At 28.5% G+C, this 27960-nt stretch overlaps 1 protein-coding gene across 1 annotated transcript; it reads right to left on the reverse strand.

Annotated features, from left to right (window-relative positions):
• Positions 1–26: 26 nt before the first annotated feature.
• Trio (trio Rho guanine nucleotide exchange factor) lies at positions 27–27945 on the reverse strand. Its single transcript, XM_074259224.1, is given in 29 exon segments — positions 27–239; positions 314–506; positions 594–929; positions 1016–1547; positions 2941–3481; positions 4091–4343; positions 5389–5621; positions 5706–5894; positions 5987–6214; positions 6335–6494; positions 6808–6865; positions 6868–7138; positions 7250–7333; positions 7411–7753; positions 7934–8006; positions 14498–14819; positions 19760–20116; positions 20199–20901; positions 21002–21303; positions 21539–23005; positions 23092–23283; positions 23366–23513; positions 23605–23783; positions 24189–24281; positions 24919–25577; positions 25664–25988; positions 26403–26516; positions 26696–26972; positions 27770–27945. Coding segments are annotated over 28 exon segments (8712 nt in total). The 5' UTR covers positions 26948–26972; positions 27770–27945; the 3' UTR covers positions 27–134.
• Between the last annotated feature and the right edge of the window lie 15 nt (positions 27946–27960).

Below are 27960 nucleotides of genomic sequence, written 5' to 3' on the forward strand. Positions count from 1 at the left end.
ACATAAATTTTTATAGAAACATTCAATTACTTTGCAGTAAAAATTTTAATTTGTCTTATTTACAGAATAAAATTTGTTCGATTTTCAATAAAAACTACGTATACAAAGATATTTTTTCATTGAAATAATTATTATCAAGAAGAATAGAAGCAATCATCTGAATGAGATTTAGAACAATGTGTTCGACGTTCAATAAATGCTGCCATTCTTGCTGAAGGAATTGTCGCACCTTTTGTTATCTAAAGCCACAAAGTATAATTATTAATTTATAATTGTTATTGTTAATGACAAGTTATATTATAGTAATACATACTTTAAACCATGGAGATGTTAAACAAGTCTCAGCGACTCCTCTGTCTTCTCCTTTCAATGACAAAAGTTTCAAAAGAAGATCCTTGGCGTCATTTGATATCGATTCAAAATATTCATCAGGGAAGCAGAAATCACATTTTAATATATTTGCCGTTGTTTCTTCTACAGATTCGTCTAAGAAAGGTGAAAGGCCACTAAAAATTAAATACACATACATTAAACTATTTTTTCAATAGAAGTTTTTTTTTTTTTTTTTTAATTAATTAAAATGAATTATTAACCTTAAAAGTACATAAATAAAAACACCAGTAGCCCATAAGTCGGTATAAAATCCCGTAGGTTTTCCAAGAACTAATTCCGGTGCTGCGAATTCTAAATCCCCTGGTGGTACTACTTCTTCGACTGGGCCACGCACAGATTCACCAAGATCAATAAGCTTGACGATTCCAATATCTTGGTCAACAAGCACATTTTCAGGTTTAACATCTAAATGATATTTATTGCGCTGATGAAGCCACGACAAGGCTGACACCAATTGATGAGCATATTTACTTGCCATTGCTTCCGTATATTCAGTCTTCTTACTCAAATATGTAAACAATGTAGGACCACGAACTCTAAATACAAAAAAAGAAAATAATTAAAAAAATTTTAATATCTATACTCAAAAAAGTAAATAAATAAATAATAAAATGATAATTACAATTCTAATACAATGGTATCTAATCCTGGCTGAGGTGCATTTTCAAAGAGTGCAAAAGCACGAATGATATTGCCATGGTGCGTAGAAGCAAGTAAGTCGTACTCAGCCCTAGTTAGTAATCTTGATTGTTTGTGTCTGGAAGTTTGTTTAAGAGCCACTTCTTGACCAGTTCCTCTATCTCTTGCACGTCTTACAACGGCATACCGACCCTTGCCAAGTTCATCTAGCTCCAAATATCTTCCGATAAATTGTTCAACTTCCCAACTTATACTTTCATCTACTGGCAAGGTAATAACTGTTGATGGTGAAGTACCATTTTTACCACATTTATCTACAACTCTAAAGCTGTAGGAAGCACCAGGTGAAAGCTCTAGTATAACTGGGGGACTTTTAACATTTTCAACAATTGGCATCCAAATTGTTGAAGGTATTGTTCTACATTCTAGAGTTCCTTGTTGAATATCACGTTTTTCCCAATCTATTTTAACCTTTGTTGGACTCATAATTTGAGCCCATGTAGCTCCATTCCCACCTAAAATAATATTTACGTTAAACAGTTTAATTTTTGATTTATATGATAAACTAGCTGACCCGACAGATGTTGTCCGATCCAAATTTCACACAATTTGTATGTGACTGTTTCATTAAAAAGTAAAATGTTTTTGAAATTGTGTCAATGAAGTAAAAATTTTTTAATTTTAAGTAAACAGTTTTAACAATGAAATGCTGTTCGTTGGTAAGCGCATAATAATGGGACTAATTTTTTTTTTTTTTATTAATATTTTCGTGTGAGAATACAAATTGTTTTTATGAAAAAAAAAAAAAAAAAAAAAAAACTTGTCCAGAAAATAAAAAATTTTAGGAAAAACTTAGTTTCCTTATTTACCGAATTTTTCTATGAATTAATGATAACCCTGTTTAAAAATATCGATTGAAAAGAATTAAAAATGATGAAATTCGAATTTTTTTTAATAATCTCAATTCATTTGTTTGTATATATTGATATACAGTTTGCATGGGCTGACCGCTTCTTAATTCTTTTATATCAGTATTTTTAACCAGGGAATGACTAAGGATTTGAAAAATGGATATCCATAATTTATTTTCTGTTTTGGGTCGTCATTTATGATAAAAAATGTCGTGAAAGGAAAAAATAAAGATTTCGATAGTACTGAAATTAGCCGTCAGCTGTCAAGTTTAAAAAATTTTAATAACAAATCAATTGCTTTAATAAAATGCTTCTAAAAATTTTCACTTCTAATTTTGATTAATTTTTAGATGTGGAATTCTTTAATTAAATTTTTTTTTATAATAATTGCATTATTATAAAATTTTAAAATAATTTTTAATGTCTGCCAACTTCAGTGTCATAGATTTCGATAGCTTTTTTGCCTTTAGAAGTTGGAAAAAATGTTGGCTTTCATGTTTTTGGATAGAATTTTTGTTTTATCTTTTTTTGATGTTTTTGATACATTTTTTTCTAAAAAAAAAAACATAAAAAAATGAACAATTAAAAAAAAATTTTTTAATTTAATAACATGGTCTAGCATGGGTTGACCCCACTTGTAAATAATTACCCCAAGTTTTTCCACAGATTAAAAATTTTTTTGGTTATAAAAACATAATATGACAATAAAGTTAGCTGTCACTTGACAATTTTTTAATTTTCTTCAACAAAAAAAATTAATTAAAAAAAATTGCATTTTTAATTTATTAAAATTTCTATTAAAAGTCAATTTTTTAAATAATTTATTTGTTAAAAAAAATTAAAAAAATTGCGAAGTGACAGCTAAATTTAATGTCATAAACACAATTAGAACTGTTGCGAACATATTAAAAAAAAATCAGTCTAATCGGTCCTGCTATTGTCAAGTTATGTGGTTACCAACAAACAGAATTTTTTTTTTTTTATTATATAGATTTACCTGTAACACTGAGATAAATTTTAGCAGAACACGATCCCACTTCTGATTGGATATTACATTGATAAAATCCAGCATCATCAATACGACAGCGAGCAATTTCTAAGTAAATAAGACTGGCACTTAAATGAACTTGAAACCGATCATTTGGAACAATATTGGTGTTGTTTTCTTCCTTCTTCCAAGTAACTTGGATACCCTCAGAGTTGATAACCTCGACGGACAGTCTGGCGATGTCACCAACAGAAACTTTAACTGGTGATGAAATACTCCCTGGAGTAATCTTCGGTGGAAATACTTTCCGTTCATTAATACTACGCTGGGGACTAACATGTTTTTCATTATCAAGTTTACGTGGACGGAACGACCAAGAACGACTAAAGGATGAGTTCGGAATGAGGCTTGCTGGTATCCACAGTTCTTCTTTTACGTCCAACGGTGATACAACAACTCCTGGACCGTCTAGATGCGAGATAACCACCTCATCACCGGCATGAAGCTTACCCCAATCTGCTACAAGTCTTACGCGCGATCCTGGCGTAACCTGAGTGAGGTGTTTTATTTATTAAAAAAAAATAAAAATAATAATAATAATAATAAGATAAAATAAAAAATTTAAGAGAAGAAAGAACAAAAAGAAGACATGCCACAATGCTTCATGCTCACCGCAATTTATATCTTGACCACCACCACCACCACCATCATATATTATCATTATCACCAAAAATTAGTTATACGTGTATCCGTTTTTTAATAAATCTTTATTCTTGTTTAATTTTATGCAACTATAATTCACTTTAAACATTTTTTTTTTTTTTTTTTTTTTTTACTATACACATGTAGTTTCTTTATACTTTTTAAGGGGTTTTTAAAATTTTTTATTTTCTATTGTTATTATTATTATTATTATTTTATAAGTGATGTTCAGTGTGTTTTTTGGTTTTTAGTAACAGAAGTATGTCATTGCAATGACAAAAGGTAATGCAGTAGAGAGCAGATAGCAACAGACATCAAGAGGAAGAAGCAGAAGAATCCCTAGGCTGTAAGAAATATTATTAGTATTTTTATTAATGAGATAAAAATAGTGAGTTTTCCTTTAATAAATTCCACCATTAGAAAGAACGTGCACCATTATTTAAATATCGAAGCTCACCGGAATGGAATTTGTGCGAACTGGTGAACGTGCCCGAGTAATGGTATTCCTAAATCCCTCGAGGAAATTCAATTTACTTTTGGTTGGTGATGGAGTTCGTGGTGAATTTTCAAGACCACCTGTATGTGATCGATGAATACCTTGGGATTTTCTATGGTCACTACTTCGCTCTTTATTGCTTGCACCAGGTACTGTCAACATTGGTGGTACTGATACTGCGGCACGAGTTACTGGTTCCGGGGTCATCGAACGGCTGTATTTCAATTAACAAGTCAGCTATTTTATCTTCAAATTATTATGTTATTTCTAACAGTTATTAAAAATACCTAATAATAATAATAATAATAATAATAGATAGATAGATAAGACTATATAGTACCAAATCTAATCTACACGATTTACACATATTATTATTACAATTATACAATGGAATATTATATAAGATACCTGGTATAGTCCATCGATAGGAAAATCTGATAATTGACTAGGTTGTGACAAAAGGTAGGTATTAATTAGTGAATTATTGATACTATTATAATCTTAACATTAATAAAGCGAGCAGTTAGTTTAGTGCTGAGAGTAAAATTATTAATTTTAAAAGGAAAGTAAAAGGATACACGATGCACATTAAAATTTCATTATATATTAATTATTTTTCAATTTATCATTTATTCTAAATAAAGTTTGTTACGTTCATGAGTTGATTATAATTTGATTTTTTTTTCTGTCATTCAATTAAGTAATATTTACATACACCTTCGATTCTCATTTTAAAAACCTTAAGTGTTATAAACGTTTTAAAAATTACTATAAATATATCATACAATTTTTCATTGTTATACTATAATAGATAGCATCACGCTCACGCCAAAAAAAAAAAAAAAAAAACAAGCGCCTTTAATTTCACAATTATGGATATTACTTAAATACATTGCACATTGGAACGGTTTAGTAATTAGTAGGCTCTGAGAGCAAATCGGTGTGATAAAGTGAGTTAGTTACATAGAGAACGTGTTAATAAATAAATAACAACAATAAATTAAAATATATTAATAAAAGGTTCCTTTTAAAAGGTGATTAAATACAAGTTAAATTAGAGTTTTACAGAACCAGGAAAAAATTTCTACCCATTGTTAAACTACTTTGTCGCTTATATCCTTATATAAAATATACAAAAATATGTGGGAACAAATATTCACAGGTCAAAGTGTGACAAATATTAGGTGTATTCATAAATATGTTAATTTTTTTTTTTTTTTTTGGTTTTCATGTTTTTAAGTGGTAATAATAACGCTTACAGTGGATCTTTGGTAAGTTCCTTTTGATAGGCAATTGGCGATTGAATCGCCTTAAGAAAGTCACGCTGGGTTTGGAGAATTGATGTGATTTTATCTACCCACTCCTGTTTCCGAGGCCCATTATCATCTGGTACACTACATACAAAACCAAGTCCAGGTTTTCTCGGATCCGTTGAACGAATCGTGAATTTTTCGGGGTCCTCTGTTGAGTTTTCTAGACTCATTTTATTTACCTATTTAAAAAGTTATTTTCTCAATTTATTATAGACATTTTAAACAATATCATTAAAATAAATGTCAACGTTAAATTAACTAACCTGAATGTGAGCTTTGTATACATAGGCAGGGTTTGTAAACTGAGTTTTCTTGCCAAGCGCTTCACTAAAAATAATATTTTGCTCAAATAGAAAAACTTGCCATTCACGACCTCGTGCTGGCAAACTTGATAACTCCGCAACTAATAAAGGCCCATGCAATAAAAGCTTGCCTTGTGCTGTTATTTTACCCTAATAGTATAAGGATAAAATTAATTTAGCTTAATTATAAATCATCATTAATCTATCATCATAACTATTAATATAAAAATTTACAATCTTACATCAAAACCTTGTAATCTCCCAACATCCATCATGTCATTAGCGGCTTTAGGAATGATTCGCATTACGTGCACTGCTGCACGAAGTCCTTCAATCTCTGATATTCTTTGAGTTTTTTCAGTCAACCGCAAAGCTTCTCTAAGTAACAACTGATACTTAGTAATTCTTTGAACGGGTTTTATAAGTAAATCACAAAGTTGTAAACGATGTCCAAGCTTTTGTCTCAATTCCTAATTAATAAAAAAATATATTTCAAACATTGGATATAATTGAATTTAGTTGGAGAAATTATTAATAATTAATAATAAATCAGATTGAATGAAGTAATTTAAATAATTCAATATATTTACTTCGAAATATGTGTCTATGTGCTCAGAAACAATGTACTCCGAGACCGGTTTGTTTTGACAATAGACAACATACATGTGTAGTTTCCTTTCATATTTCTTGAACAATGGACCGAGCTCTTCAGGTTGCTTTAAACAACTTTCAAGTGCTTTAAGAAAGAAGCTAGAAGAAAGAAATCAAGAGAAGAAAATATTTAATTTCTTTTCTCATAAACATTCTGCACATTTCAAACGTAAAATGGTTATGTTATATAAATAAAATTAATAAAATACAATTATCTTTAATCATTTTCACTTTTTTTTTTTTAAATATTTAATTAGTAAAACAAGTTATGATAATTTTTGGGACAAATAATAAATTTAAAAAATATTAATCCTTTTTTTTTTTTTTTTTTTTTTTTAATCAAGGTTTGAAGTATGATTTTCTTTTTTATCTAAACAATTCTATACTAAAAAGATATTATTTAAATACTTACTCTCTGTGCCATTCATATATTGCTTCAATATTCCCAAATATCATCTTATCTTTACCCCTCGAAGATCCTCAGGCAAAGGTATTTCGCTGTCGGGATCTCTCATAGGAAGCATATAACCCTCAACAATATGCTTAAGATCATTAACATAAACTTGTTCTGTCTCAACCAACTCACTGATAACAAATTGTCGTTTTGCAAGTGCTGCAGCCTCGGGATCAGTTTCTTCAGAAATAGTCGATCCACTTAAGCTAGCGTAATTATCATCAGTGGACGGTGGACGTCCTGGTGTTCTCATCAAACTATTTCGTTCTTGATTTTCTGTATGTTGTTCCTACAAATAACACGGAATTAATACAATTTTCCATTATTTGAATTAATTAATGCGTGTTAATTATATTTGTAATAAATATTGGTTGGTATAAACAATAAAAAATTAAAATACCATTCTCTCTTTGACAATTTGCTCGATCTCTGCCAAGTCAGCAGTTGTAGCGCCATCCAGACTTTTTATTGATCGTTCTGTAGCCTATAACACGAATATAATAAAATTAATTAAAAAATTTCATGAAATATAATAAAGAATAAATCAATAAAAATACTAACCCTCTTTCCAGGGAGTTCTTCAGGAACAGTAGAACCTGGGGGACCATTACCGGCAGCTACTAGTATTGGTTCAGTAATGGGTTTCATAGGAGGCGGTAGTTCGAAATCATCTTCAGCATCTTCTCCACCATTTTGTTCCAAGAACGGTGGCGTTTCATTGTCATCACATTCAACTTCTTCTTCTTCTTCTTCACCTTCAGAAACTGTACGACCAGATTTATCGTCAGTTGGCAACTTGAATCTTTTATCAGAACCGGTCTTTTTAAGCGCTGATGGTCGATCTGCTGATTTTTCAACTTTACCCTGACTGAGTTTACGGAATTGTTGTGGTAACCATTTTCTTCTAAAATAAAATTAAAAAAATTAATGTGTTAAATAACAAATTTTTTAAATTAGTATTTTTAACAAAAGCAATTATGTTTCTATACAAAATACTTATAAGATCTAAAATTTATTCGTATTATAATATTAAAATACTTGAGATATTTATATCACTAGTTGACGTTTTATTAATTTAACTTACCCACTAAAACCACGCCTCCTGTTTCCTGGTGAGCTTGTACTAGCTGAGCCATTCCCGTCACTCCCACCGGTGTCTAAAACAATGTCGAAATGTGTTATATATTACTAAAAATTTATGTAAATGTATCTAAGTTTATCTTTTGGATGTGTGAAGAAATAAACAAGGCCAAAATTATGTTTTATTTTATAAGCTTTTTTTCCCTTTCAATTTAAAAACCTATTATTATTATTATTATTATTATGATTTTTCTTTTTTTTTTCTATGTAACATACTTGGATTTAAACGTGAATTCCTTTTTTTATGTCGTAAAATTCCCATAATACAACGTTACTTTGACGTAAGGGTAATCATGATTCAATCAAGAAAGTTATATAGTACACTTGGTTTAATTTTTAAAAACACTGACGGATATAAATAAAAAACAAATATTATTATTTTAAAAACTCACAGTAATAATTAATAAAATTAAAATTTAAAACATTTTAATAGTCTAGTCTAGACCAAGACGAGTATTTATTTTCTTCGGAAGAAATATTATTATAAATAATAATGACCGCGAATTAAACTGTTTTATTAAAACTTTTAAAAATGTAGATTAAATAATTAATTTATTTATAAATAATAAATACTTGTAAATATAAAAAAACAAAAGAATAAGATTAAAAATTTAAATAATAATCCGATTATCTCAACGTTTCTTTGACCAATTGAGAGATCTCGATCTTGACCGCAACGCATCAAGTTCGTTTTCATTTAAACCGGCGTAATCGCTGCGGAAATAGTTAGTCAAGTCTCGATTTCTCTTCTGGTTCGATTCCAACTAAGTTAACTGTATCATAATATGCAAGTAAGCTAACTAAAGGCCGTCTAAGTGACTCTCGAGGATGCTTCTGACGTCAGACACTCTTTTCATAATATTTTTAGATACGATAGGTCGATTCGTCAACAATTACATTTTTTTTTTATTTTTCATTTTATTTCTTCTTTTATTGAATAAGTTTTGGAAGTAACTAAAATTTATTAAAAGGTTACTTCAAAAAATTTTATCAATTCAGGGTTAATTTTTTATTTTAAAATTTATATTTATACTATAAATATTCTGCAGATTGAACTACGGTTGAGAAGATTCATTGAATCCAGAATAGTTTTACACTGAAAGAGTATCGGTTGTTTACTAAAAAAAAAAATATATACGGGAAAACAAAAAAAATATTAATAAAATAGTGATATCAGTAGTACCAGTTAACGAAGGTACGCTGTTAATAGTATAAAAACTTATTTAAAATTTGTTATTTTAATTTTAAACTTTTTCAAATTTTTTTTACTGAATAATAATAATAACAAATTGTAAATCTCATTCATAAAAAAAGGTTTTTAATGTGCGCATAAACAAAAAAGATTATTATATGTCATAAAAAAATCATTTAAAAGTTTCAAATGCATATACCGAGGATGAAATGTCTGCGTACTTGGCTATAAGCCAGAATATACACTCTTCTCTGTACCTAGTTAATTCTGTAATATTATTGTTTCTTGCACTATTTACTACTTTAATACATATGGTGTATAATGCAGTCATACTAAAAAATATTTCAATAAAGATAAAAAAAAGAAGATAATATTTTAAAGTTAAGTAACGTAATAAAATAAAAACGATGTAATGAAAAATTATGATTAAGTATTTGTTTATTGCGTAATTTATTCATAGTAAGCATAGAAATCTAAAGAAGTAAAAAAGTTTGGATATAATTCGCTCTGATGGAAAACGAGTTTAAAAGTGATAATTTTAAGTACTTTATTCTCAATAAATGACAATTTTTTATAAAATACGGGGTTTGCTAAAATAGACGTAGAGAATATCATTAAAATATTGTCAAATCAAGGTTATTTGATGGGTTTCTTTGCAAGTACATATCAAACTAAAAGCCTTGGGTGTACTTTATTCTCACAAAATATTATACGTGGGAGAAGCCTATTTTGAATCATCTTCACTAGTGTTGTACTGGATTAGTACACTATAAATAGTACATCGATATCAAGGGACTATTGTAATAAATCTTACGCTGTTCTGAATTGTTTAATTTTAATTACCACAAAACAATCTAAGTGCAAAAATACTAAACCTGTTTTTTTTTTTTTGAGCACTGAAATAAATATAATAAAATAAATATCTAGATATAATAGAATAATAGTTAGTTTTACGATTCTGGAATACTGCCAGATTAGCAGAACATTCATGTTCCAATATTGGAATTGAAAATAAAGGCGATTGAATGAATGCCCTATAAATTATTTAAAATCTTTAACAGTAGAAAAAAATTTTTTTAGGCGTTCGAGTTTAATTAAAATATGTTGTTATTTAATTGAAATGAAATCCTTTTCTAAAAAGTTGATGGCCGGATTTCGTATCGTTTTACGTCACGTCGGTGACAATTTTATTCGGTTGTTGATTGGTCGACTGAGATAGTGGCGGGATTTTTGAAAGAATGAAGGCGAGCGAAGCGAGTGTGTTATGTCCAGTATAAATAAAAAAGCCACTCGGTAGCCGAAATTGAGATAGATTTTTCATAAATAATTACATTTATTACTTTTGTAAATTTAATCAATGTTATTGAATAGATATTTAATTTTGTTTAAGTATATTATGATATAACAACAACGAAACTTTGAAAATTTCTATTATTCTATTATAATTCGTAGGAAATAAAAAAAAATCTGTAAGGCATTAATTTATAATTAGAATTTTAAATAAAAAATATTGAAAATTGGTCCATCAAATTAAATATATTTTGTTTTAAAAAATAAATAAAAATCAAATGAAAATTAAATTTAAAAAAATATAAATAAAACAAAAGTAATGTAAAGAATTAGTGGAATAAATTTACTATTAATTAACTACAAATTGTAAAGAGTTTAAAATATTTTCAGTGTAACACTTATACTTAGTAAAAAAATTTTAAGACTCGTACTAAAGTTCATTGAGCTCATAAATATTAACATCTGTTTGTTTGTTTTCACAATTTTTGAACTTATATCACTGTCGATAAATTTTCAACAAACAAAAATTATTAAAAAAAAAAAAATTCAATTAAAGTCTATGAACGAAACTCGATTGATTCAATTGAAATATATCCTATTGCAAATTATAGTTTTTCTAATAACATCTGAAAATATTTTCAAAAAACTTCTCATTGAAATTTACACATTTATTCTTGAAAGAAGAATTTTAAAAAGCCGACCTTAACTTTTTTATATACATTTTAAAAATCATTCATTTTATCGAGCGGAAAAAAGAAAATTAAATACTTTTATTTTTATGAATAAAGGAAGTGGTTAAATTATTATTGTGTATAAGGAAACATATATTTTCTGATTTAAAAGCTTGTTTTATTTCTATCAATGAATAATTATATACTTGAGGGTCAACGGTAGATAATTTTCAATTAAATTCAATGCATTGATAAAATGAATGCTTAAATTAACTGTCATTTAGAAGAAAAATTGTATTCTTTCACTTACTGCTTTAATGCAATAAAAAGGTTCCGTTTATTTGTTTTAAGACATAAAATAAAATCGGCAGCTCTAATTTTTGAATAAAAATTAAAAATATAAAAATTGTAACCAAGAATAAACATAATTATTTATAATTTTCAATAGCTAAAGAAAAATTATTTTTCCCGTATTTTGTCATTTTACTGGAAATTATAAAAGTTTAGATTCACAATAAATTTTTAGCAAATAATTTCCATAAAAAATAATCAATAAAATAATAAATTCTTAGGACGATTTACAAGTCCAACTGAACTACGAGCAATAACTCAACATTCCAATACTTAAAAGTCTCTGAATTCCGCAAATGGAATTCAATAAGTATTGAATGACGATGTCTTGCCTGTCAATTAAAGAAGCTATAATATTTGTTTGGTATAAAATTAAATTAAAAGTTAATTTAACGTAGATATTTAAAAAAATATAAAAACAATTAAAATCATATTGATGTCTAACCTTTATGACAGATTTTTAATAACGGAAGTGACTGTGTCCTAATAATAGACACGAGTCTTAGTTCAGTGATATTGTTCATTCGTGACCACAATTAACAATGTTTTATAACGCGAAAGACTACACAACTGAACTCTCTTGTGAATAAGAAGTCCTTTTAATTTAGTATCAGCCAAACAGTTTATTCCCACCAGAATATTTACTATACAATGCTAAATATTCATTATATATATATATATATATATATATATATATATATATATATATATATATATATATATATATATATATATACAATAAATTAATTTAATATAACTTGAATTCATATAGAAAAAAAAAGCTTATTTCATTTTAGCGTGGATTTTAATTATTTATAGCATTAAATTTTTTATAAGTTGGAAAATCTCACTAATAGAGATTAACCTTTAATATTTATTTTAAATTCTAATTAACTAATCGATGAAAACAAATAATACTATAATGAAAGATTAAAATGAAAAGTGTTTTTTCTATAATTAAATGAATGATGTCGCGACATAGTCTTGCACATTCACGTGTGCTGAAAATTGTGATAGGTCGGGCAGTAAAAAGCACCACCCTCTATTCGGAGTCTGCGAACCAGTCAAGGACACGCGCTGGTGCGTATTGATCGAGTGCGAGTCATAGTACTTATACGTACTTACTAAGAAACGCTAGAGAAAGTATAGATACAAAGAGTCTTCTTTATTATTTTTCATTTCATCTCCATTGTAGACAATTTACTTTTCTTATAATAGTTCGTTCATGACTTTTTTCTTTAACCATCTCTATTGATAATTTACTTTTTACAGATAGAATTCATTAAAATTTATTTTATGCATTTTTTTTTAAAGTAAAATTTTGCGTCTTTTGGAATTATGACCACACTATTTATAGCCATAAAATCAACATAAAATTTTTTTTGAATATTTATTTATTTTTTTTCATAAAAGTTTATTAAAAATAGAATAACTTAAGAATTTAATTTTTATTAAATGGTCATTTTTTTTTTACTTGAAAATAAATTTTTGTAAAAATCTTAAAAATTTAACAAGTCAAAATTGCTCCAATTATTTGTTTTTAAATTTCAAAAACAAAAAAAAGTATTCTAATGATCCTGTTACTTATTTGAATAAATTTTATTAACAATTTTCGATAAATGTTTAATTTTTTTCAACATTAAATTATTAGTCAAAAAACCGGTTAATTAGTTTAGAAATCTCAATTGTGACAAATTTAAAAAATTGGCTATTTTTCCCAAAAAATGGACATAAAACTAAAGATATTATTCTATCATAAATAGTATCAAAATTGAATTTCCGATACCGGGTAATATAATGCATATCTAATACTGTTTCTTTGATTCAATTTATTGAAACGACTTAAATTTCACTTTCATAAATCTTACCCTCCCCTCAAAGCGTTCTACTCACATTCACGGTGTACCGACTAATTTTACATGCTTTCAATTCTAAGTATTTTTTTTCCACCTATTGTTACCTTGACCTTAAATTTCTGTATTCATAAAACTTTTCTTTTCACACCTTTCTCATTACTTTCGTACTTAAGTTTTTATTCCTATTAAAGTTTGTTTCAGCTTATTATTTGATTCGATATATCAAAATTATCTTTTCTTTTAAAATTGAAAAGAAGTTTGGGAAAACCAAAGCGTGCGCTTCCAAGTTTTGTCAATTAAAATAATAAATATACTATATTATTCACTATATATTGATATTTGATTATTATATTTATCCGATGTCTATTAGATAAATAATGTCGATTGTTTCTCGAAACCATGTTTACTAAACAGAGACTGAGTCAAAGCACTTTATGTATGTATTTACTAGTTTCACCAATTATGGACTTATTACTATCACTACTACTTACAAGAACTACTATCAAACATTGTTACAGTTATTTTTTTTTCTAATGGAACCCGCTTATTGGCTTTGCTGTAGAGTTCAGTGTATTGTTTAAAATAAAATAAAAAATAAAATTATATACGATAGACAGACAGAAAACAATTTTGCGGTCTCAACATAAGACAAAAATACGTTGCGAATTAACTCTAATTTTTTTTTTGCGCTAACAAACATAATTTTGTAAAAATTCAAGTCTTTTGTTCACATTTCGTTGCCCCAAAGATTTTTTAATCGGATAATTCAATACTTGAGAAATAATTTAAATAAACATTTTTTAAAAACTGTGCCTAAACACATTCACGAATTGACTTTCTTAAACAGGAGTATTTTATTTATTATGAAAAATTGAAACATGTAATATACTCTAACGTAGAATTATTGTTCTCATGAATCTGATTATGATAAAACAAAAAATAAAAACAATTTAATTACTAAAGTATTATAACGACCTTTCTTTTTCATTTTGTGAGAGTAAAGCACATTTTTATTAAGGCGGACTATAATAACTCATAAAAAAAAATTATGAAATATTTAGAAACGCTATTAAAAATATAATTTATTTTTATAGATAATAAGATAGGATATAAATAATTAAGAAAAAATAATGAAAATTGATACTTACCATCATCCTGAGTGACAGACTGTTGAGCAATCGTAACATTAGTTTGAGAAGGTGTTTTTCTGGACGGTGAAGTTTTACATGATGTTGTCGGGGGTTGTTTAAGAGCACTAGTAGGTACTAAACCTTCAGCTGGTGGTTCGGTTTGACCTGCTATTAAAGGTAGTCGTACTAAAGTCCATTCGCTGGTATTGCTACTACTTCCAGAATGCACACTTCCGTTCTCCAATACTTCTACTTGTTGACCTTTTGTCACACTCAGCTCTCTAGAACCTGGTGTAGCTGCATGATCAGCTACTACCCAAGTCATCTCAGTTACTCCTGTCTTTAAAAAAAAATGTATGTTGGTTTAAAATTAGAATTGATAATAATAATAATAATAATAATAATAATAATAATAATAATAATAATAATAAAATTTAAGTGAAATTAATATCATAACAGCGAGTTCCTAAATTAACAATAATTGGGAAAAAATTGGTAGTACAGATACCAAAAGATTCTTAGAAAAGTCAAGAGACTTGTTGGAATAATCAATGATTGTATATCGATAAAATCAATAAATTGTATACACGAGCTTTGAATTTGCGCACCGTCGGAGCGGTTAGTAAATTATTAATGCTCCGATAAATTATTTACTTAAAAAGATTTACAAATGCGTTTTTTTAACAATTCGAATTTAAAAAATATCAAGTATTAATTTATATAATAAATGTTATTAATTTAAATGAATGAAAATATGTAATTTATTAACAATGTAGAATATAATAAATAATAATTTGTTTATTAAATGAAAATGAAGAGAACGCAAGTCTCTCCTAGATAAATCTTTTAACGTTATGGGTTGAATTGGACTAGCTCGATTGTGTATGACCATGGATTAATCCGCAGTGAAGCGAAATCAAAGCAACGAGGATATAAAGCCTCTTCACGACCTTCAGATATACTTTATTCAACAAGAACAGAACGGCCTTTATTTGTGATCTAGATCATCGACATTTGTCCACTGGGTAATTTTGTTATTATTGAGAAAAAAAAAAATCATTTTTTATTCCAATATAATTAATAACGTGACTCTAATAAGTCATTGATTATAATAATCAATACTTAAAAATGTCTTTCAAATTTTTATTTTGCGCAGATAAAATATTTTTTCAATCCAGTATTAGTTGATTGGAATAAATCTAATTAAATTTACAATAGATTTATATATATATATATATATATATATATATATATATATATATATATATATATATATATATATATATATATTGAGTAATTAAACCTTTTATAGAAAAAAGTAGATTGGACTTTTATGAGTTACTTTATGTTTTTTAATATAAATTTAGACAAAAGACGCGTTGGAACTTGTTTAACACAGTGAGTTATTATTTTCCAATAAGTTCATCCGTCGATAAATTTTACTCAAGGAAAATATAACAAGTTAATAAATGATCATTCAGTTGCAAATTAATAATTTTAAAATTAGATGAACGATGGCATTTATTGAAATTTAAAGGATAGAGGTAAATTTATAAGCGATAAAGTTTAGAATAAATATCATTTAAATTAAATTAAAATTTTATAAAGAAGCACAATGGTTTTCTTTCAAGACAATGTTGAAAACATCGTGTATATATGACGCTTAAAAAGGCATATTTATAAAAAAAAATTCGTATATATACTTCATTGCAATTAACAGATTGAAACTGATTTGTAGCTGTTTTAGGAATAAAATTTTTTTTTTGCTGCCACAATATTCGATTTTATTTTTTAAGCTTTGTAAAAGTTGATAACTGAATTTATATATGAGTTATTGATCTTTAAGAGTCTCGGTTCAACAAACACAAGGAATTAAAATTTAACATTCCATTTTGCAGAGTTAAATTACATTTTTAGCCTTAATGTGATGTTAGCTCTTGACATGCTTGGATTAATCATCTTTTGACTGAAATAGTATTATTTTATTTTTCGATTCACAATACATGATTTATTTTGTCAATGGTGAGTATTAATTATTATATGATTATTCTTGTAGAGTTAAAACGTATCTTCGTTAAATAACATTGAATAAAATAAATAAAATCAATTAAAACTAGCTAAAATCTCAATTTGTCACCTAAAATAAATTGAGTTAACAAACGAAAAAGGTTATTCAATTAAAAAAATTTATTTTAAGATTGTTCTTTATTAAATGTGAGCATTCAGTTTTATTTAATAAAAATTTTTTTAAATTTGGATTAGATTAATCATCGACTGCAAAATTCAAATAATTTGATTTTGAAACTGCGATTAAAAAAATAGCGTAGAATATTTCAAGTTCCATTTGAATTTTTTTTTTTTTTTCAAATAATAAAATAAACAATTTCTTTTTTTATTTCCTCCAATATTTTATAACTATAAATCAAAATTTTGTTTAAGTAATCTGATTGTTTCATATCAAAACATTGACAGAAACAGATGAAAATATTCTTTAGCTTCCTCAGAAATTTTTCAAGCGATTAGATTTAAAAAAGAGCCGGGTTTTAGGGCTAGTCTAAAAGGTCAACTGTTTATTAGATTCTTTCTAAAAAAAATCTAAAAGGTTTTCCTGAAAAAAAGTAAAGAATAAAATAGTGCAATTCAATCCAATTGTTTTTGTTAACTATTTAAACATCAGCGTGCTTTTAGATGAATGATTACATTAAACATTAAAAACGCATGCCAAAGTGACTCTGTTTTAACACTCAAGATACTAACAAGTGTTTTCAAAATTTTAATTAACTTAAAAATTTTTGAGCTCTATTAAAGAGTAGTGATTGTAAATATTCACAATAAGTATATAAATTGTTTCGTTTTTGCAAGTTGTCACTACTCTCATGTTAAGTTATTTTTTTCATTTATATAATAAATCTTTTAACGTTTTATTATTTTTCATTTCTTCTAATTAAAAATTAAATTGTGCTTTTATTTTATGTTTTATCAATATTTTTTATCCAAAGAATTTTAACACTTTATAATTTACTTCAATTGTTTACGAAGTTGTAATTCAGATTTTACAGATATTCCATTTAGAGTTTTGCATAATATTTTTAATTTGATTACCTAAGATATTGTTAGCGTTTTTATATAAGATCCAGCGACAATTGAATTACATCAATTTGATCAAATTCATTTATCATTATTAATACAAATTGTCTTTTAACAATTCGCGTGAATATAAACAACTTTGATAGAAATCAACTAATAAAATTAGCTTAGACACATAATTCATTTGACCATGGTATTTTTTCTAAAGTATTTAATTTTACCTTAGAATAAACAATAGAATTAACCTTAATTTGATAATATTGTTCAATAAAAATTTACGTCTTCGAAAAGTTATACCGTCAAAAGGTGTTATTTATTGTCTGAAGAAACAACGATTAAATAATTGTTTAATTTGTTTGTATAGAATAAATGATCGTATTGGAGATAAAAAATAACAAACAATTGATCTCTCACCGTAAATAAAAGATAAAGAAGAAACGGAAACGCCCTTGTTGATTTTAACTGATTGTTAAAAAAAAAAGATACAAAAAAGCGAATCGATTAGTGAAAGATAATAAAAAAAATTATTTTTTCACAAAATATAGTAATAAATTGTAGAAATTCATTCAATAAAAAACACATTTTTAGATCGATTGTAGTATAGTAAAAACAAAATTTGTGTATAAAATTTCAAATGAAAATTTTTCTGAATGTTTCACTTGTTATTATTAATTAAATGATCATCAACCATAACATTTTGTACAAAGATTAAATAATCATTGTTATAATTTTTTTAATCAATTGTTAATACGAAGGTCAAGTCATACTTAAAATAGTTAATCTCCAATCAGAAAATCTAATTATTGTAATCATCATTATTAATAAAATAGCTTCGATATGGTGCGGAAAATTATTTTGTTTTTTGCGCTCTACTGCGCATTTTGGTTGTATAAATATATTCTATGAACCGACAAAATTTTTTAAAAAAAAAATAAAATTGAGGAGAGGTCGTTCCCAAAATAGGTGAGTATTAGGCAACGTCTATTAAAATATTTAAATATTAACAACTTGTTTAAATTATTAATAATTAATTATTTTATTAGAACCCACACGCATTGTACCTGAGCCAAGGAAGGATTTCGACGCAACTGTCTAGCCTGGAATGAGCCAGGTGTATCAATAGTATGTTGTCGCGAGAGAGTAGGATGTGGTGGTGTTACAGAACCTTGTCGAAACCATGGAAGAGAGATCTTGCGTCGTGCCTTTTGGACGATCGTCGTCGGTTGCCTAGCTGGTGACGTCATTGCAGATACTGCAGATTCCACAAGAAATATTCTTTCGCACTCTTTTCCTAGCTCTTTGATTAAAAATTTTTTTTCCAATTTGAAGGTGCAACTACAGTTGTTATTATTTGTAAACCGTATTTTTTTCTTTTCTTTACGCAAGATGACAAAGTCGCAGTCGCGTCGATGCCTTTACCGTGGCGGCGACGGACTTGGCGACCAAGTCGCAAAGGGTCATGATCACGAGATCTCTCCAGCCGGACCAGAGAACTACTGGAACGGCGTTCTCGGAGTCCGGCGGACTCGAGAGTCACGTCCGTACTGATATTAGAGCTGTTCCTGGGATAAATTCCCAACGCAACTACAGCAAGAACCCGGCGAACACCTCTTTACGTACGCTTGAGTGCGCCGGCGAATAGTATCATCAGCTCCCACACAATCTAAAAGCTTTTGCGCGCATGTGTAAAACTGATGAGCAGTTTACATCTATGCATTGCTCGAGCAAACTACTTTCAATCGTTTTCCTTCACAAATCTGGTAAGCGACTGCTCCAGATCATTGATCCTAGTAGATTCAATCTATATCCAGGGTGCTGGATCTTTTTATTTTGCTTTGTCTACTCGATGACCAAAGCCGAAATTATATGATCTGGTCATCGTAAATTTGTGTTTTTAAACATATTAGTTTTTATTTTTCATTTTGTGAAAATAAATTGTTTTTAATTATTACTTAATTAGTAATATCAAGTATTACTGTGTCTTCAATTAAAATAGTAATTGTTATCGTTATTATTATTATTATTATTATTATTATTATTATTATTATTATTATAAAATAACAATTCGATAGAATAACTATTATAATGATAAATTATTTTTTTTTTATCAAATAAAAATAACTGATTGGATAGTTAAAAAATAAAAAATTTTCAAGAACAATTTATTAAATAATTAAATTAAATTAAACTCACCTTTTCAGAATCAGTTGTATTCGTAGATCCAAAAGATGCTAATGAATTTCTATCGAGGTTTTCTACACTGTCATCAAGTGATGCACATTCCTCCAAGTCACGACTTGATCGCTGACTCGAACTCTTTTTCGCTGGGCTCTTAGGCATACTTAAACTGAAGTAAGTTTCTTGTATCACTTCACGTAAACGTTTAACCCACAGTTGTTTAGCCTCCAATGAATTAGCACGTAATACTACTCTTGTATCGCTAGTTGGTGCACGACCAGTCCAAACAGCAAATTTACATTCATCACCCTCAATATGCTCAGTTACACCAAGTTCCGAAGTCATTAAGCGACTTTTATAAATATATTTGACCTAAAAAAATATAAATATATTGTAATTATTAAAAAATAAAAAAATTATTTCGCTTTATTTAAAATAAAAAATAATTGTTTACTTTTCCTGTAGAATCTTTAACTTCTTTACTGAAAAGAAGGTATAATTCAAAAAGAAAAATATGACGATCTCTGCCTTTTCGTATAAGTTGTTTGGGATCCCAAACAGTAAAAGAATCTTGTAAAACTACATCCCCCAGTGCATCGATTCTAACATCGCAGCCTTCAAGTAAACTTAAGTGTAAGGCATCATTTGCTTTTTTAGGCACATTTAACATAACTTCAAGTCCATCTTTTATTTCACCCTGTCCTTCTTGACAACAAGCTTGCAAATCTTTGAGCAGTAACTGATATTTAGTGATTCGCTGTACAGGTTTTATAAGATATGCAGCTATCGGATGCTCAACACGATGTTTTTTTTGTAAATCCTCAAACCAAACTCCTCCGTGAGCCACCAACAATTGATTGCTTTCTGGTTTATTTTTACAATATGTAACGTACATATCAAATTTAGCAGCCCAAGTAACAAAACAATGACCAACATCCTCTGGCATTGTTTCATATTTTTCGAGTTCACGTAAAAATATATCACTATGAAACTGATAAATCTCTTCCATGTTACTAAATATTATTGATTCACGACTTTGTAATCCTGGTGGGACACTACCACGTCCATTTCGTGTTTCTTCCAAGAAACATCGAATACACGTCTCTAAATCTTTGACGTAAGTCCGTTCAGTTTGCAATAATTCAGCCATAATGAATCTAAAATAAAATAATATTCATAATTAGTACTCAAATCAATAACATATTTTCATTTTTAATTATTATCATAGTTAATAATAAATAATCAGTGAAAACATACTCTTTTCTCCTAGCAGAACGTCGTTTTTCTTCATTCAATTCTTTTAAATCTTTTCCTTTGATTTTTTCTTCAAGTAATGGATCTGAGTTACGATCTATTGATAAATCTTTTTGACCATCGTCAGATTGTATTCCTAAGTCATCTTCAATTTGTGTTTTGTAACAATCCATGCGCATACTGAAATCTTTATAACGCTGATCAACTTCAGCAACAGATTGTTTTATGGCTGTAGCGTGAGCATGACCTTTTTCTACTAAATTGTCAGCCAATTGTATTAATAATTTTACTCGTTCTCTTGTTTCCTATAAGTACGTTAATACCAGTATTAAATAACATTATGTACTGTATACTAAGTATATATAATATAAACACAAAATGCTAATAAATACTTAGTAAGATTATTATCATAGTTATTTTCTTAATCTTTTGTTTAAAATTATAATATTTAAAAAATTAGTTAAATACGTAGTGATTGAATAAACTATAACTAAATTACTAAATTATAAATATTTCAAAATATAAATTAATAACACTTACTTTTGCTGCACCTTTAAATTCGTTATGTTCTTGAAGAAGTTGTTCATTTTCTAGACGATTTTTTCCAACATTTGTATGTGTAGCTAAGTACAATTCACCCGTTTCACGTATCCATTCTAAAGCTTGTTTAGCACTACGTTCAAATAGAACATATTGATGACAATGATCAAGCCGTTTTTTACGTTGTGTCCAATATTCTAATACTTTATTTTCTTTGCTCAATAATTCTTCAAGAATATTTTTAACTTTATTTTCAGATCCACCACTGGTAGTTTTATAACTATAAAATTGTAAGCTTCTATTTGTATATTTCAAAAATGTTTCAGCTGTTCGTCGTACAAGTGTACAAGCTTTAAGAAAAGCTTCCTTTTGTTCTTGATGTTTACCAACAAGCGTTGGTACTTGATTACCTTTTTCTCCACCAAAACACCAATCTTCATCACGACGATACTCACGTTCCAAGCTGTCTAGTACAGATCTTACTTGTTCAGCTGTCTTATAAAAATTAATGCTAGCAGTCACAAGTTTATGTCGCTCTTCAGCACAAGTAACAAGTTGTTGCCATCGTTTTGTTACGTCTTCAGCAACTTCGCGAATACTTTTAGGATCATAGTGATTAGCACCAACTAATGCATCTGCTCTATGTTTAACTTGGACAGCCGAAGTGTGAGTTTTTTCAATAGCTACTTGAAACTGTTCATGTTCTAAGCGTAACTGTTCTGCATCTGATAGATTTTCTGGAACTCTGAGTGATGCCAAGAGCATAGCTTCACCATTTCTTATCCAATTAGCAACATGCTGAGCGTCACTTTGAAGCTGTACTAACTGAGCAGCTTGTTCTAATCGTACTCGTCGGATCTCCGCTAAATCTTCAGCATCCATTTCTCGTTCGTTTAGAAATTCTAAAAGAACTTGAACTCGAGCAGTTGCGGTATGCTGACCATCAGCCATAATACAAACTCCAGCTTGATCTAAAACTTGAGCAAGTTCTTGACCCTGTTGTAAAACTTGAAATGCAGTATTTTGCATATGAGCCACTCCATCATTGTGAACACGAAGCAATTGTTCAGGCGAACCTTCTCTAGGTGGTCCTCGAAGCTCCTGAGCCCACATTTCAAGTTGTCCACTTGCTTCAAGCGCATCTCTCTCAAACACGCGCAAACGTAAACAAAGTTCTAATCGTAATTTACGAGTTGCCCAAAGTTCCTCAAATTCTTGACGTAATAATGCAAGTCGATCAAGAGCTGCTTCTACTGCGCTTACCGATCCAGTTGTATCTGAAGTTTCAGTCGAATCTCGAAGTTCTTGTAAGAGAGCCTCGCCTTGTGCTATTGTTGAAGTACAAGCTTCAAGACAAGATGATCTGTGCTGTGCACATTGATCTAAAAGCCTTTCTGCTGTTTCTAAATTTTCTGCAACTTCATCTTGTTGTAACTCTTGGCGTAATTCATCTACCCAGCCGCTTAACTGAAGTAAATTAAAAAAAATAATAAGTAAATAATTATATTTTTTGTGTTTTAAGAATTGTAAGGAACAACATATTTTGAACTTACTTCTTTTTCATGAGTATAAAATATAACAGCTAGGTGTAAACGACGACGCCTTTGCTCAACCCTTGTTGCAAAATTACTCACATGTCGTTCTAATTCTTGAGCTACTGCGTATATTTCATCAGCTGCACATTCTCCAGTATGAGCAAGTTCTTCAGCAGCAGTGAGTAATTTAGTTGCATTAGTATAAGTATTCTAAATAAAAAAATTTTTAAGTTTCGTTTATTAAAATATAAAAATTAAACTTTATGAATTAATTAATTTCGTTGTTATTTACCTGAGCAACATTTTCGAAGTGTTCATGACTTTTTTGATATACCCTGGCTTTTTGAAGGTTTCTTCCTACTCCAGTATTTTTTCTGATAAAAACTTCACCATGATTTGTTAACCAATCTAATACTTGTTTTACATCTTCTTGAAATAATCTAAATAAAAGTGAGAAAAAAAAATTATTTCTCAATAATCTTATAAAAATATATAGTAGTATATAATATAAAATATAAATGACTTATATACCTTAAAGCAAGTCGTTGATGTAATTTGACTTTGCGAGCATGCCATCGAGCTTCCAGAACTCTATGATGGCCTAAAATTTGATGAATAACCGCAAGCACATGTGACGCACCCTCACTGTAATCCGCAGCTGGATTTCCACTCATTCCACCACGATTGTCGATTCCATGGCCATCTTGACTCTAATCAAATTAAATTGTTATAATTTATTTACTGAACCACATCGTAATTATTATTAAAATTTAGAAGCTACCATTTAAAGTAGTGCAATAATATAATTAATAAATTTAATTTTAGCTTAAAAGTAAAAATACTTCAAGTATACGGTTAATTATTCAAATAATTCCGAATCAAATTTTATAACATATTATTGAACTGCTAAATTTTTTACTTATCATGCTGTATTTAGTCAAGTCATGCAATTCATATGTGCAATATATTAATTTGAAATGATGCTAAAAAACTTTTAAAAAAGAGTTAATAGTTTGGTGAACTAAAGTGACATTGCATTGATAAGCGAGAGAAATAAAATAGAAAAAAAAAAATAATAGACATATATATACTAAGAGAGCAAGTCATGAACATACATGTTTTCTGTTGTGGTCAATCCCTTGAGGCTGATTACAGACTTGAACAAGATGATCCAGTTGATAAAGAAGCTTCTTACTGGTACTGTGTACCTAAACAATATTACAAGCCAAAGCCAATTTTAGGAGAATGTTAAAATCTATTCGATTATTTAGTTACCTTCACCTTAGGAATAATTTTAATAACCACTATTAAATATATTATTGTAATTATTAATATTATTATATAATTTATGACTATTGCTATTATTATTATAATCAAATTAAGAAAATAGAATGTCACTATATTACATTATGTAATCACGTCACCATTGTTTAAATTAGTAATATCCCTGAAAAGAATGAAATAATAATGAATGTTATTCTTCGCCCAGTCACCAAGCAATCATTTGGTTTTGTCATTGGCTGTAAAAATTTATAAAATACAAAATATAGCGTACATATTCGCTGGGAAAAATCTCATTGTTGATGACCCCAGTGGAACTTGAGCTGTGACAAACTTGTAGCATAGTACCTAGACCACTCAAAAGGGCCTGATATGCATTGTAAACCTGTTAAATATTTTTCTGTTTTAATAAAAAGAATAAAAAAATTTACTATTCTCAGCAAAACGAAATCTGAATTTTATCACCCACTATTTTTATCAAGTGTATTATATTATTAAGTATAATATTATAAAAAAATACATATATAGATGTAAAAAATAAAATGAATTAAGTAAAAAACATACCTCAGTATATGCTTGACACATGGCTTCATATAGTGTTTGATGTTGTCGTATATGAGATTCAAGGACTGCAATTTCGTTGGGTAGATTTGTCGACTCGCATGCTTGACTCCATCCTGCTACGCTGTCAACGTACTGTTCGGCCTTGTGATGAAAAACAACACTAAGACTAAGAACAGCAGTACGTTCATCAAGTCCAGCAGCGAATTCTTTCCAAGCACGATCTAAACGACTAGCTACAGCTCTCACATGCAAGGTAGCATAGTGTTTCATTTCTATAAGTCTTCCTGCTGTTGTCAATATTTTATTTATAGTAACATAAACATTCATTGAACTCATTGTAAAATGTTTATGCTCTTCTTGAAGATTCTTTGCTAGTTGATAAGATCGACCAATCTCAACGTAATTGGCAAGAAAAATTTCTCTATGGCGACAAATCCACTCAAACATTGATTCACAATCTTGTTCGAACATCCGAAGTTGTAAACAATGATCTAGTTTTGTTTTCTTAATATGCCAAAGCTGAAGTAGATGCTGTTGTGCCGCATGAACAGAATCCAAATGCTGAATGACTAAAGTTGCCAATGCACAGCCATCAGAATCGACACTACCTGATGCTCCTCCTTCAATACTACCACTATCACTTGACGTACCGCTCATACCTTATTCATGGATATTTATAATTTAAAATTCACTGCCATATTTCATTAATTAATTAAAAAAAAGAAAAAAAGTATATTTTACATACCTTGATTAAATCGCTGCAACAATCGTTGGCCTACAACTTCAACTTCTTCAACGGGTATTTTCATTATCTTTTTTCTCATTTCATTGTGAAGATCCATACCATGTTTAGCACCACTTACGTCGTCCGCAAAATCATTACGACTAAGATCTTCTTGAAGATCATCCAAACGATCAAGTAAATCTGCAGCTTGCCAAGTAAAATCTTCTACAGCCAAACGTGTATTTATCCATTGAGCATGGTCATATTGGAAAGATCCATTTAAGTCTGCGGTTAATTGAGATGGATCAATGACTGTTGTCAGTGCTTCCAAGCTTATTGTGTTTACCTGAAAACGATATAAAAATTTATACTGTAACGATATACTATATCTTTGTAGTTGGTTTTGCTTTATTGTTATTATGATAAAAAATAAAAAATAGAATTTAAAAGACTATTAAAAATATAAAAGCAGTTGTAGCAGCAGAAATCGATTTTTTAGAAGGTCAAGTTTTTGCCACAATAATCTTCTCGTGTCTGAGTGCACATTTTGTAGCACGTGTGCATTGTGGAATATTTGGTTTTGGCATCAGTGCAACACAATGAACAGCCTAGGATTTTACTGGTTGGATGCATTCAATAAACGCTACTGCGACAATATCGTGTCCAAAGTAGGACAGTGAATCTTGCCAACAGTTCTGGTGTTATCGCTATATACTAAATCTGTATTCAACTGAACATTTCTATTGATTGTTCCATTTACCTCAAAGTTATACTTCTTCTGTTTTGCCAAAGAAGTTCGTTGTTTCTGCCAAAAGTTATCTGGTTTTATAATATATGCAACTTGAACGGAGCGATGAAAGTACTCGTGTAGAACCTATTACAAAAATATTAAAAATGACAATGAAAAAACTCAGTAAATTTTAATTTAATTTCATACTTGTTTGATTTAATTAATATATATATATATATATATATATATATATATATATATATATATATATATATATATATATATATATATATATATATATATATATATATATATATATATACCTTTAATATCGGCTTTACAGAGTCCCAAGTCCCTCCTCGCATGTCAACAATAACCGTAAAGCGAGCTTCATCATTAGAAATAGCAAAAAGATACTGGAGTAAGCGACGATAATCTTCTGATTTAGTACGTTCTCTCCTTGATGTTGTAGGGAATAATAAAAGAGGACCACCTCGACGATCACGTCCACCTGGCAATATTGCCAAGCGTTCTTCTAGCAAAGGTAAAACTTCTGAGGCACGCGTTCCGTCCATTTTTTAGATTTTTTTAAAGTATTGTCTAAAAAAAAAAAAAAAATTCAAAATAGAAATAATATAATCATTAATACATTGTTAATTCTTTGTTTCTAAAAAAAAAAAATTCAATAGTGTTTTATTTTACTTATTAAAAATGAGATTTAAAAAAATCAGTAATGTTAAAATATTATTTTAATAAATGATAGAATGCAATAACAAGTTCTATTCATGTTGAATATTATTGTGGTTAGGGATTTGCAGTGAACTTATTGAGTTTAATTAAACGTACGGACAAATTTATTAAGAGCAAAAAATATAATAAGAGTATGTTATAATAAACAGTATCACTGAGATTACTTACGAATCAATGTTTTTATTTTTTTTTCTATTGTATTGATGATTAATATTTAAAAAAAAAAAAAAAAAAAAAAAATTCTTTTCTACACAATTTTAATCAGAGAATTTAATATTGATGAGGTATATTACGAAGTTTAAAAAAAAAAAAAATATTTTTATTGAACGTATATAACTCAACTAGCCGCAAATTAATCTCTGACCATGAAGAAAAGAGAGCGTGTGCACGCGCCTACAACCCTCATTTTTAACACGTCTAAAAAAAACACAAAAACTAAAAAAAGTAAGTAAGATTTTTTTAGTGGAAACATTTATAAAATAATACGACATTAATAGCACTTTCTTTCAATAACGTTAGATGACAGTTAAAAATACAATAATACCAGGCGTTAGTGATGAGCCATAAATTGTCAAAATCACCCTTTTTTCTCTTCTGGTATGACGAAAAAAAAACAATTGCGTGGGAGTAAAGAATGTTGTTTTTACCTGAGTAAATCTAATCCTTAAAGTGCTAGTACATTTGCAGATCTTAGAGTGGTGATGTAAAACACTCAGATATTCAGAATAAATAACGTCACGGTTCATATTGTTCCATCAGCGGCGTAAAGTCATGCAAGCAACGCGAGGAGACTATTAACTTCTGCCATCTTCTCCGAGACTCCAACTCCCACTGCCAA

This window comes from Cotesia typhae, unplaced genomic scaffold, assembly GCF_013202065.1.
Source record: "Cotesia typhae breed Kobodo isofemale line unplaced genomic scaffold, CoteBio_Ctyphae contig_20, whole genome shotgun sequence".
In the NCBI taxonomy this organism is placed as follows: Eukaryota; Metazoa; Arthropoda; class Insecta; order Hymenoptera; family Braconidae; genus Cotesia; species Cotesia typhae.